This window comes from Eucyclogobius newberryi, unplaced genomic scaffold (genome assembly GCF_026437365.1).
Source record: "Eucyclogobius newberryi isolate DKJ021-1_F unplaced genomic scaffold, fEucNew1.0.hap1 SCAF_16, whole genome shotgun sequence".
Taxonomy (NCBI): Eukaryota; Metazoa; Chordata; class Actinopteri; order Gobiiformes; family Gobiidae; genus Eucyclogobius; species Eucyclogobius newberryi.
The window spans coordinates 10,270,922-10,284,515 of NW_027315790.1; the positions used below are offsets into that span (position 1 = coordinate 10,270,922).

At 39.9% G+C, this 13,594-nt stretch overlaps 1 protein-coding gene across 4 annotated transcripts in view; it reads left to right on the forward strand.

Moving 5' to 3' along the window:
• The window catches only part of ripor2 (RHO family interacting cell polarization regulator 2), a 64,208-nt gene extending 51,276 nt beyond the window's left edge, over positions 1-12,932 (forward strand). For all 4 annotated transcript variants that reach the window (XM_072447414.1, XM_072447415.1, XM_072447413.1 and 1 more), the window contains exons 7-22: positions 4,073-4,222; positions 4,801-4,864; positions 5,001-5,044; positions 5,126-5,251; positions 5,408-5,556; positions 6,042-6,171; positions 7,791-8,504; positions 8,952-9,136; positions 9,223-9,385; positions 9,489-9,621; positions 9,704-9,865; positions 9,957-10,130; positions 10,985-11,187; positions 11,261-11,344; positions 11,963-12,053; positions 12,134-12,932. In XM_072447414.1, the coding sequence (XP_072303515.1) occupies positions 4,073-4,222; positions 4,801-4,864; positions 5,001-5,044; positions 5,126-5,251; positions 5,408-5,556; positions 6,042-6,171; positions 7,791-8,504; positions 8,952-9,136; positions 9,223-9,385; positions 9,489-9,621; positions 9,704-9,865; positions 9,957-10,130; positions 10,985-11,187; positions 11,261-11,344; positions 11,963-12,053; positions 12,134-12,234 (2,673 nt within the window). In that variant the 3' untranslated portion in view covers positions 12,235-12,932. The remainder of the gene's footprint in view (positions 1-4,072; positions 4,223-4,800; positions 4,865-5,000; positions 5,045-5,125; positions 5,252-5,407; positions 5,557-6,041; positions 6,172-7,790; positions 8,505-8,951; positions 9,137-9,222; positions 9,386-9,488; positions 9,622-9,703; positions 9,866-9,956; positions 10,131-10,984; positions 11,188-11,260; positions 11,345-11,962; positions 12,054-12,133) is intronic.
• The last annotated feature ends 662 nt before the right edge of the window (positions 12,933-13,594 follow it).

The window sequence follows — 13,594 nt, forward strand, 5'->3', positions numbered from 1 at the left end:
TAAAGGGCTTTAGAGATTTTCCAAGCCATCACCCCTGTCCGTGGACCCCTGATCTGGAAGGAGAAAATAAACCTAGGGAGTTGTTCAAAATCTTGTTCATGTTTTCTGGCAAGTTTAATACGCTGCAAAAAGCAATTTATGAAAGAACATATTTTCTTATTCGTAAAATTAAAGAAACTATGTAAAAGCATGAATGGTGGAGTTAAACAATGGGACATGCATTTAATCTGACTACTAAAAAGTTACTAGAACAGGGAGGAAGAAGAGAAGATTGACAGAAACCCGGCCCAATTGACTCGTCACTTTCACTTCCAAACAACAAAAGTTAAAGTGCATTTTAACCCTGCCAAATACAGGCCAGACTGAGCACTTGGCATGTGATTAATATAGGCCGTGCTGCTTTCCACGACTCCCTTGAATGCTAATCTTACCGCCAACGAATACACTCACACAGCCACAGCTCCCCAGAGAGGTGTGTGTGTGTGCTGGATGCTGTTTGATGTGGCCCGCCTGGTTTAATCTGCTTATAATCACTCACCCCCCTGGCACCGAGGCTGTGTGTACATGTGCCCCCCCGTCCCACTACGAGCCGGCATAATGGCTATGTCTTAAGAGGATTTCTGGAATGTTTAAAAACCCATACTCTTAGACGTACAGCAGATACAGTCATTATGAAGCTACTATGCAAAACAAATGTATTTTATTCAATTCATTATTCTTACTGAGTCTCCACGGATCTGACCTGTAACTTTGGCCAGACATGGCGTTTTCATGAAGACGGATTAGTTTAATGTTATACCGTGGAACATTCCAGACATTAAAATCTCTATGGAGACGAGCAGATGATGGACCCTCCACTGGAAAATTGACGTCCTGCGCTTGAAAATTTAAGTAAATAGAGAATAGAAAATATAAGTGAATGTGTACAATTGATTCTTACCATGTGATTCAGTTCATGTCTATTTTAATACAATTTGTTTTATTATATTCAGATTATACTCAATCTAACTGAATTGTATCTCTGGTTCCATTGGTTGGTTCCCCGCCGTGTTCTAATTAAAACCGGTCTTAATTGGGAATACATGTGTGCTTTTGTCACATCTGGAGACATGTCATTACGGCGGCGCAGATGGTTTTTATGTGTTGCGTGTAAATCTACTGGCTTGAAATGATCCATGCAATGTCAAAAACAGGAGTGAATGATGACAATGTTATGGATTATTAGTCTGACAATGGCTTTTGTGATATACGCTACAGCTGTAAATGTGTAGAGTGGAAATGGGGAGTTTCTCAGACTTGCATTGGCAATAAATCCTTTTATGTTATGTCTTTTCTTTGTCTCGGGTGCAGTGGCCAGTGCAGTGGCCCTGAGGTGCTGCTGAATGCGGATGCACGTCTTCTTTGGGCTTGGCTGACCTTCAAAAGGGCATTTCCTCGAAGGCACCAGGAGGATATTTTAATTGGGACTAAATTATTTTAATTAGTGGGAAACTGTGATTGCTGCTGATTGGTTGGTCAGGGTTCTGAGTTCTCTTTGGCCTGCAAATAACCAATGAAGGTTGAGAATACTTCTTTTCTCCAGTTTTAATATCCTGTTTTTAGCCCGGATAAATGATTATGCAAATCATCGCATTTGAGGAAGCAGATGGTTTACGGCGGTCGTTCTTAGAAGGAAAAGTCCCAAGGAAGGAAAAGTCATCTACTGATATATACTGAATAACATGTTGTTTTGTCCCATGTTTTGTTGTAAATAAACCCATTTGGATCTGCAGCGAGGAAACAGAGCTTCAGTTGTGGTTGTAGCCTTGCATGGTTTTTATAGCTGGCTCGGCTCTGTTGCTGCCCCACCACAGACCACAGGCAGACGGGACGGTCCCAGCTGGGGATGGGTTTGGGGTGGGCTGTGGTGCACTTGGTGGGATTGGGTGGGTGTCTTTCTGTATGTTATTGTGTCAGAAAGGTATAATTTATACTATTTAATTGACAGACAGATTCCATGTTGTGTTTGTAATGGATTTAATTTGATACTGTATATAACATGAACAGAGCAATGACCTTTTATTTTGCCTCTAAAAGTTATTATGACTATGACTATGACAATATAGTTGGCCACAGCTAATTCTATGAAATGATATTACCCATTCATTTATTGTGCTTTCAATCAGTTTATCAAATTGTCTGTCCTAATATTACATCCCAAGTAGACTGTGCACCAATATAAAGGAAAAGGAAAAAGTCATAAATATCACATCTGTCATCTATCCAAGCAGATCACAGTATTTCTGCATCGTCCATCAGAAACGTTGTACACATTGTTGGTCCACTTTGAGTTACATGTTGTCATAGGCGTCTGTCATAAAGCTGCATAAACAAACAGTGAGAGAAGCTATTAGTGGCAGGAAGCAGACCGGCCCATTTCTCTCCTCTAATGAGCACCATAAGGAGAACACATCAATCACATCAATATTTCAGAGCCCTGCGATCGCACCCAACACGAGGCGCTTCAGAGGTGTGCGGCTCTGCCTCACTTTTCTCATATTCCACCCAGACAGGAAATTACTTTGGCAATAGTGAATTTTTATACTCTTCTAGACATTTTTCTTGTGTTCCAATTTTCATATATTATATTTGTATTTTGCAAAGAGACTCGTCGCATTCCATGTGTGAGAGATGGGTACTCTTCTAGTTTGTGTTCAGGACAAACCACACAACTGGTATTGAACTAACATTAAAGGGGACATATTATGCTAAATAAACTGAAACTTTTAATCTAGTGGTAATGGTCTTTCCTCAACATTGACTTACTCAAAGTTGTATTTTGATTGATTCCTGAATGTTTGAATCCTGTGTTGCCATGTGATAAGAAAAGTATCCCTATCCCCCCCACATCCCTGTCCTTGGTTATGATTATTTAAAATATCAAGACTCCGGTGATACTAGTAAAAAGGACCACTTTTCAAGCATTAAAATCTGCTGTTTGTTACAGGGAAATCAGCTTCAGTTCTTATCAGGAAGTCAATTAACCCGGTTCTATAGTTAAAACATTTTAGGTTTAGAATGTGTTTTACAATGTTAAAAAAAAATCAAACTAAATGTAAAATGATGATCTACTTATGTTATTGTTCAACATGAAGTACCTGTAAAAAGTCGATAATCATGTCTCCTTTAAACGTAAGGAACTCAAAAACCATAAATGTTTGTTTTATGACTGACTTTCCATCAGTACTCAACAGTACTTTATTTGAATGGTGTAAAAGCCAGAGTGATACTGATGGAGCGGCTGTCTGTCCCTGTGGGTTAGTGCTGGGTTCATGTTGCTGGTGAAAGTGATGTCTCTGAACTTGTGTTTTTTCTGGCCCTTTGGGAGTGTCCCACTGGGGTCACACACAGTACACTCTAGACGTGAACCACTGGAGGCTACTGTCTGATGCAAACCATCTGTGTCCCTCATCTCTGCACAATGTTTTTTAACTTAGATTTATCTCTATTTTTGTTTAAAGCTAAATGTGTTCCAGTTGTATGCACACTTTCACATTATGGGCTCCAGCATGAACCAACAATTTTCAATACTGTAACCTTGAACCTCATTTACAGTATCTTCTTTGAAATGGAAAAGTCTCTAAATAAGAGAATTGGACCTGAAATATTGTCGCTTGTATGTGTCATTTATTATTTATTCATTTTCATTTTTATTCACTTGAAGATATAATTTCATGTAGGAAAACGATGGATCCAAATTATCATTAAAGAGCCAAAAGAGCCTTGTAAGACCAGGCTAGCCTTTAAAAACATGCGATATTTTTGTTTTCATTTGAAAAACTTTAAAGTGACTGTTGCAGCACAGGCCTAAAGCTGTGTTCAGGTTGTGTGAGTCCCAGTGAGGTGTGAACAACCTAGAATCATTTAAATGGCAGTTTTGGAAAGGGTGTGCCGCGGGTTGTTTTGAAGTGAGTTTTAACTCAAAAATACTATTTGTAACTTGGTGCTGTCATAATGAATGAAAAATGTTTACTACAAGTGCGTGCCTCGTAGCCATTCATTAAAACCGAAGACATGGTGCGTTTCTCTCCAGGTGGATGAGCTGTATGAGGCGTTTTGCATCCAGAGTCGGTTGCGGGACGGTGCCATTCGGATGAAGCAGGCGTTCTCCTCGTCCCCGTCCACAAAAGCCACAAAGGAGAGCATCACAGAGGTCAACCGCCGCTACAAGGAGTACACCGAGGTACAACTTAAGAAAGCAAAGTGACCGAAAATATATGGAGCAAGTTCAAACTTAAGTGCAAAACATGTCCAATTAGGAGCTGTTCAAAATGACAATGATTGTATATTAGCAACAGTGCTACAACCATAGCCAGGTTGTTGAAAATCTATTGCACCATACGGTACTTAACCACAGTAAGTTGTTCTGTTACGGACCTAAACTTGGATCATTTTGATAAGTAATTGTGATGATTTGGTCTATTAATTTCTGTATTTAGAGGCTCAAAGATGTGATCCTGAGAAGCAAAACTTTCTTTCCACTTTATGTTCATGTATATACTATCGGTATGTGTTGTGTCATGCATTTGCCGTAAAAGATGTCAGACCGTTTTTGATCATTTCCGTCTCCTTGAACTTTCCACACTTTAATGATACGTGACTTTGCACGTGGCAGCTGTTCGTGTGGCTTACAATACATCATAATGACCTGTCTTCAGCTGCCACCTCGACTCACGTTGAGATCTAACAGGCTTTGAGACAGATCTGCAGATGGCTTTATTGCTGTTGGTGTTTAGTGATTTTATTTTTGTCCCTTTATAGAACATGAGCACTTTCGAGACTGAGCTGGAGAACCTGCTCGGGGAGTTTCATATTAGGATGAAAGGTGAGATACAAAACAAACTAGCAAACATGTATATACTTTATATACTATTTAAAGCGGACACAAATCAGAGGGAGATGCTTTTTCTTTTTGGTTAATAAAAAAAGTGTTTTTCTTTCATTTCCTTTGTCTATTTTAGGTTTGGCTGGATTTGCAAGGCTTTGTCCAGGAGACCAGTATGAGGTAAATGCAAACTAACACTAAACATAAGTTATCATGTGTTTTTGCAATAACAAAACCTAAACAAATGCATTTCAATTTCAGATTTTTATGAGATATGGACGACAGCGGTGGAAGTTAAAAGGTAGAATTGAAGTGAACTCGAGGCAAAGCTGGGATGGAGACGAGATGGTGTTTATGCCTCTAATAACTGACCTCATCAATATAAAGGTACAGTCACAAAAAGGAAACAATTAATCTGTAAAGTAGATTTTTATGTATTTTACTGACCTCGTTTACCCGCCGTCATCTGACTGTATCTCGTGGCAAAAGATCTGTAGAAAAAAATTAAAGCAAATGGTATTTTTTATTTTTTTGGTCAATCAGGTGACTGAGCTGAAAGGCCTGGCCACTCACATGTTGGTGGGCAGCGTGATCTGTGAAACAAAGGAACTCTTCACGCCGATGCCTCAAGTGGTGGCTGTGGACGTGAACGACCTGGGCACCATCAAACTGAACCTGGAGGTCACGTGGTAGTAAGTGTACAACAAGACGTTTACAATTAATATTCCAGTGGGTTGTGAGCCTGAAGGTTGCATTTCTGTGATAAATACTGCCATCTGGTGGAGAAACGTATAACTTACAGTTTACTATAGCCTGATATTGACTGATACTACCACAAATATTGCAGTTCTTTGACATTAAATAGATAACATCATCCAACGAATAGCAGTTGCCTGTGATTTACTTGTATGGCACAGAATTATGAGAAATTTGGATTGTTGTCTTGCCAATAAATATTTTAAAACAAATTATTATATATTTTGTATGAGAGAAATCCTCAAAGTTGCAACCCAATAACATACATATTTTCCTAAATTAAAAATATAAACAAATTAGTTATTCACAATTAGAAAAAAGGACATTATTCCATAGATAATTTAGCTATTAAAGATGTGTATTATGTATTTGTGGTGTTAAGAAATGCGTCTTTTATAACTATCCATTTCTCTTTCACCAGCCCCTTCGATGTAGAGGACCTGACTCTCTCATCTTCCAATGTGAGCAAAGCCGCAGCCATCCAAAGACGAGTGTCAGTTTACAGCCAGGGCACCCCGGAGACCCCCACCTTTCAGGACACCTCCTTCTTTGTGAGTACATCCTCTTGTAGCCTGATTGGTGAATGTGTGTTATGTGTATATACATGTTTTTAGATTAACCCCTGCCCTTAGATTAACCCCTGCCCTGAGCAAATGTGTTGGTGCATCATGGCTCCAGTGGCTACTGCCCCGAAAACTAACCCACAATCGTTTTCCTACTGTGCTGCTCTTCTTTTTACATGTCCCCTTCCACGCTCTCTATTCCACTGAACACATTAACTCATCCCCACTCGAATCCCCTGCCTTTACCTCATTTGCGCTTGTGTAAAGAAGTGGCGGCCCAATCCCGTGGAGCGGCAGCACCTCTCTTTCCTGCACATGCTCCGGGACACGCTGCTAGAGAAGCTAAGGCGCAGTCGCTCTTTTGGGGACCTGGCCTCACTTCGGCCAAGACCCAAATCCAGTCTGGAGGTCTATGTGAGTGTGGGGTGTGCTGTGGTGCTCAGTCTGTCTGTTTGCATTGTGTCTGGTGACTTTAGTGTGTGAAAGCTACATTCAAACTGCAGAAGTCATTTTCAGTCCCTGTGCATGCTTTCTTAGACATTGTGTTTGGTTGCAATGAATTGCTTTTAGTGCACCTAAAATAACATTTCAAAATGTAACTTTTCTGGTGGAGGGTTGGCACCTGCTTGTCTCCATGGAGATATTATTGCTTTGGCTGAATTCAAACTTGCATTTTTTACATGGGTATTTTTAGTACTGGGCGCACTTCGGCAGAGCGGTTAGAGCTCTCTCCTCCCATTAAGGAGATGATTGTTACCGTGGGTTCTCCGGCTTCCTTACCCCTAAAGACATGCCTGTGTTGGGTAAATTGGCCACTGTAAATTGCCCGTAGTGAATGAATGTGAGAGTGAATACCCCTGTCCAGGGTGAACCCCGCCTAAGGCCCAAAGTCACTGGGATAGGCTCCAGCAGGTAGAAAGAAAAACAATTACCACTTTAAGCAGGGTTGCCTCTCCACAGATATTGTCTCCATGGAGACAATATTAATTGATGCTGTCCATGCAAAGCAATTTCAGCTAACTTTGCTCATGCCATATTGATAAATGTATCAGCATCAATGTGGAAAGCCTTGCTCTGAAAGTGATTGGAACTTCTTTTTTTTTAAATCGCACTGATTAGTCAAAGCAAAACAAGCCCAGAAATTAAACTTTAGAGAAAAGCAGACTTCTTTTCCATCCACAAAGTGCCTCTACTGTGTGGAGCGCTTCAATTGGCGTAGTTGAGTATGTGTTAAATTTACCAATCCAGCCACTAGCTAGTGTTGTCATGGTGATGTTCTTAGTTGAGCCTGGATAACATTTTTCCAGGTAGGTCATTTAAATCCACACACTCTGCTCAATGGGAGGCAGGTGAATTTATGCAACACTGAAAAAGTCCTAAACATCTATTGAATTGCAAAGGTTTGTAGCAGGAATCATAAAGTAGAACCTTTACCATCTTAAAGAAGAGCTCTTATTTGCATTTGCTGGAAAACTGGATGGACTATTGAGTACGGTACTTTAAAAACAGTGAGTCGTTTGCTTTAGTGATAAATATTACACTCATCTCATGAGTAGTGCCTTTTTATAAAGGCATTTGTATCCTAATTCAATTGTTTTTCTCTTCAGTCCACTTTACCAGATGACGTCTTTGAAAACGGGGGCTGCGGTGTCGCTGAATGCAAACGCCTTTCTTTCACCTTCTCGGACACTTCCGTTTCCACGGCGAGCCCCGCCCCCAGCACACACTCAATCGCCCAATCAAACCCAGAGATCACAGTCACACCCCCGGAAATGGACATACTGCCTGCGCACTTCTTACCACCGCGGGAGGATTCGATTGTGGAGGAAAATCTGGTGGAGGAGGATGAAGACTATGAGGAGGATGAGGAGACGGCCAGTAGGGGGAGTCGCGGGACGAGCGGTAGTTTGGCCAGCGATGAGGTGGAGGAATGGGAACGTACTGAATCCCAAAGAAGCTCTGGATCTCATTGTGGATCTGCTTCAGAAAGCCACTTGACAACTGTAGCACCAGAGGATGTTTTTCTGGACCACGCAGACGAACTAAAGCCGGTGGAGTTGGACACAGAGGAGCCAGGTAATTTGAGCCGGCAGCTGGTGAAGAGGCTGACTTCTTCTGAGATCGAGCCTCCAGTGGTGAGCTCAGCGGAGGCAGGAGTTGTGGGTCTGAGCTGGACCGGGGAGGGCAGCAGGGCCTTTCTGGAGAGTGGGCTGGAGGAGGCGATCCAAAGCCTGCTCATGAGGCTGGAGGCTCTGACACATCGATGCAGAGAGTTGCAAGATCTGGAGCAGGAAGTCATGAAATTTGAAGACCTCCTAAAGGTGAATATTGCTTGTGCTACTTGATCAAAATACTTCATTTTAAATGTCAGCTTCTTTTAACGCTTATCTCAATTTTAGGGAGCACGTGTAGGGCAATGTACTGTACGATGATTTAGAGTCTATTTGAACCATTTTAACATAAATACAGGCTTTTGTTTTTTAAATGTGCATATAAAAGAACTATTTGTACGTCATTACAAAGGGGAAAGATGTCTGTTATTTTCTTTTATCTTATTTGCCCTCCTTTGGATATTTATTTGGTTAGGAATACTGTGGTATGTGATTTAAATCTGCTGCTACTCTGAAAGCAAAATCTTTTCTTTGATTGTATCTTTGATTTTATCTCAAAGGAATCATGTATCCTGATTTTTACCAAACTGAGAGCCAATGTAATGTAATAATATATAGTAGCATTGACACGTACAAACTTGATACCTGGCCCTGCAGTGTCGCCTCCCGGGTCACAGGAGCCGCTCGTCCAGCTTCAGTCTGACAGTGGAGAGCGCTCTTGAGAGTTTCGACTTCCTGAACACCTCTGACTTTGACGATGAAGACACGGGAGACGACAACACTGTGCTCAACACCCCCCCTCAGAGGTCCCCAGTGTTTGACACAGACGGAGAAGCTATTGGGTGTGTAAAACTAATATTCAATCCTTTTTTTTCCCACTACATTTACATTTTCAGAAGTTATTAAAGTATGTTCTGCTCTTACCTAGTGTTCAACATCCAGAGGCCAGAGGGCACTTGAGTGAAGCCCTGACAGAGGACACTGGAGTGGGCAACAGTGTGGCAGGAAGCCCCTTACCTCTCACGACAGGGAATGAAAACCTTGATGTGGCTATTGTCATCCACCTGCAGTACTGCAACCACCTCATTCAGGTACAAATAGCCCATTACTAAAACGAAGCAACAAATAATAATTGTACAAGGACATATTTCTATATATTTCTATATATAAAATACGGTATTTTGCCTGTGTCAGTTGCTGTCCAGTGGCGTGGGCGTGTGGCAGAAACGCAGTCTCCTGAACAAACTTGATGGACAGACACAGATGCTGGAGGAGCTTTCAGAAATCACCGCAGAGAAAATGGGAGTAATCACATGTGTCTCCGATGGTATGAATCAAACACAATACAATATTTTCACCATTAGTTTTGTTCCTGCAGGTGTTGATGTTTTCTGACCTTGTATTTTCAGTCCTGCCTGGCCTCGCAGAGCGCTCTAAGATGATGTGCCTGTGGTCAGAGTGCAGTGGCTCATCTGGGCTTTTCCACACCACTCTGGACCGCGTTTTTAAACAAATGAACCAGCGCTTTACAGCCGCCCTGCAGGAGAAACACCCACACAGAGCAGAGAAAGGTCACTAATCTTTTATTCTAATCATGCGTTAGTATGCAGAAGTTTTTTTTTATGATTTACATGATATTAATGTTGTCTTTTTAATCTGTAGTGATCAGTGTGGTTGTGGGTGAGATGGTGGACAAGACTGACCTTGCAGCTGTGTCCAACTCTGCACTCAAAGCACTGTCCCAGGACGTCCTGACTGTGTTCCAGTTCAACTGTTATGTGTTACAACATGGAGTTCACAACATGGAGACGCATCTGCTCAACCTGGCCAGAGAAGGTGAACTTCTGACGTGGTCATCAAGTCCACTGATAACAAATAAATAATATATATATATATATATATATATATATATATATATATATATATATATATATATATATATATATATATATATATATATATATATATATATATATATATATATATATATATATATATATATATATATATATATATATATATATATATATATATATATATATATATATATATATATATATATATATATATATATATATATATATATATATATATATATATATATATATATATATATATATATATATATATATATATATATATATATATATATATATATATATATATATATATATATATATATATATATATATATATATATATATTATAGCAGCTTTAATTACCCTGAAATAAGACTTGACAAGGACTAGTTGGTGTATATTTACAGAAAAAAATCAGATGACTAGAATTATCAGATAACCCAATAAATTAATGGATTTCATGGAGTAACTGTTGAAGACAAAGTACCGTGAATTTAGAAATATGTCTTTCAATCTATTAACATTTTCGCTTTGTCACATTACCTTATTTAAACTTGCATAGATATGAACAATCAGACAGAAATTGGATTACTCGCGTCAGATGTAACTTTTCATGACATTTCAATCATCTGTGAACATGGCCAGTGTCTGAATAAATAAAGTGTTTCAGTAGAGCTAGAATTGACTTCTAGAAATAAGAAAATGAGGCAGGCATTTACTATACGGTGACACTTTTATTTTTTATTGCAAAACCATAAATAAAATGTAACATTTAACATTCTGCTCACATTGATTCCAACATTATAGTGCTTGTGTATTTTTCCATCTCAGAGGTTTTTGCTGATGCCATATCGAGTGGGGATCACGGCCTGTGTCTGTTGGAGCTGCAGGAGGTGCCCTTGTCATCACTTTGGCCCAGAAACCAAACCCTGAGATCTCTGGCAGCACTTCTCACTGCAGCAAACGCAGAGGTGAACAAAACTGCAGCCGAGTACCTCTCCTCCACCTCCCCCAACAGCTTCTTCAGGACCAGGGTGAGTTACAGAAGAACATAATTTTCAAAAAATGTTGTGACCGTTACGCCCTAAGACGATCTGATGTTCACAGGCCGTGGAGTGCTTCACCCAGGCTCTGTCCGAGGCAGGGGTCCAGAGCCAAAGAGCGGCCTGTTCTGCACTGAGCTGTCTGCAGGTCAGTAGACACGCAACTTTTCCAGAGTCATCACTTTCTCAAAGTGCACATGAGGTTAGACCAGTGGTTCTCAACCTAGGGTAATGACTTCAGGGGGTCCCAAATGATGTAGGGACTATTGAAAATGTGTGCAACAGTCTTAAATAAGCCTTGACACCCTTCAAATACAGCGATAAATACTGCTGGTTTACAAAATGAATTGATCTTTGTCTATAATCTTTAGAAATAAGGCTAGACTATCACATTATGGTTAGTCTAGACTTTTTGTGTTTGGGGCTGGCAAATGCCAATTGTCGCAACTGAAAAAGGTTGAGAATCACTGTGTTGGACAAGACACACGCATAGTTTTCCCTAGTTTGTCAATTTTGGTGAAGTTTATATTTTTACTTCACAAAATTAACCATTATATAGCACCCACATTGTAAAAGGGCCAAAACGTGTCATTTCAAATAGTAACTATTCTGTGAATTAGACTATATTTGGTTAAAACGGTATTTAAACTGTCAGAATTTTATTTTTATTTTTTATTCTTTCTGGTCATTTTCTTCACAAACTGCCTCTTGACTGATAAGACTAAGACTTGCACACAACGTTACCTGTACTTTTGTCTCTTTCTAGGCTGTAGAAAGCATTAAGGCTGTGGTTGCTCTGTGCGATTCAGCTGATGAAGAGTTGCGGCATGTCGCCATAGAAACGCTCCTCACTTTTGGTAAGTTGAAACACATTTCCAACTATTCAAACATCCTGAATTCTAAAAGTCTGACGTGACTGATCCTGTGGCACGCTCAGGTGACGAGGGGCGGCTGGCCTACGAACAGCTGGACGTCGTGCCGGGCGAGTTGCTGCTTTTGGGGGCACGAAAGGGCAATGCTGTCACCACTGCCTTCTGAGCCACGCCCATCGCTCCACATCCGACCTCCGCTGAAGCCACTCTGCTGTTTACGCCGCTATGATGCTGCCTCAACTTTTTAACCCACAGTTTCACTTTCCCTTCATCGGACTGCTTTCTGAGCCAGGATCAGGACCACTCAGCTTGTGCTACATATACTCTTACTTTGGGTCAAACCTGATGCAGTGAATGCACATAATCTTAACAGGTTGCTCCAATTGATTAGTCTACTCATAAGTCACAATATAATGTTAGAAGCGCTGTCCGCAGGCTTGTAAATACGGCTCCTTTTACTCAAATATTTCCATTCAGCGACTATTTTTGTTGGGTTTTATGTTACTAAGACTTTTTATGAATGAGAAATGTTTGGCAGTGAGGACCATTATCACAGAACTTCTGTAACACGTTGAGCCTTGATGAAAATTAGTTTTCAACTTTTGAGGAAGAAAACGGCGGGAACAATGCCCTGCATTGTTTTGTGTATCGATTTTCATTCTAGCCGCTTAACAAGTGCAATTTATTGTATACATTTGTAATTTTATTAGCTTTGAACCAGTATGTCAAGCAGGTTTCTCAAACCGCTCTTTTGTAAGTATTTTTCCTTGGCTTAGCAGGAACCTAGCCAGCCTGTGGCAATAGTAATGTGAGGGATAGCCTTTTAAGTTGCACAAAACTGATTAAAGGTCTGAAAAGGTTTAATTTAAATGAAGTTTTGTTCATAAGGAAGCTGCAGGGTGAACTTGATTTTTGAATTCAGTCAGGAAAATGGGGCTGATTTGTAACTACTGAGTCTGGTGCTGGCGCACAAGGACAAAGTATAATTTTTTATATTTACTATCTAATAATATACTTTGAAGTTATATTATCATGTAATGTGACATGTAAATTAACTGTACATTTGTTTTATTTTGGAGGTCTCATCCAGTGTTACATGCAAGTTATCACATGCACACCTTTAAATACTTTAATTCTAGATTATATTCCTATTTTATTAAATGTGCTTACTGTATTTTCCCTGTAAAATCAATGGCACAATTTGAGTTTTTGATTTAGAAACACAACCAAAGCAAAATTGTTATGTAATCCAAGAGGAATGTATTTAATACACTTCTACATGGCTAAACATTAAAAAGCACAATTGAAACCATCGTGTTCAGTCCAAAAAGCCAGAGTTTGGTTTGTAAATGTTTTGATTCAACAGTATTTGGGATGGTACTTGGCACAAAAACATGTGCGTTTGTGCAGTGTTTCCTTTTGACTTCATTTTCATCTCACATTACAATAAAGTTTTATTTTTACAGTCTGAAGTTTTACCGTCAAACTTTACAGTGCAGACCCACTTATGCAGTTTGAAGTAGCAA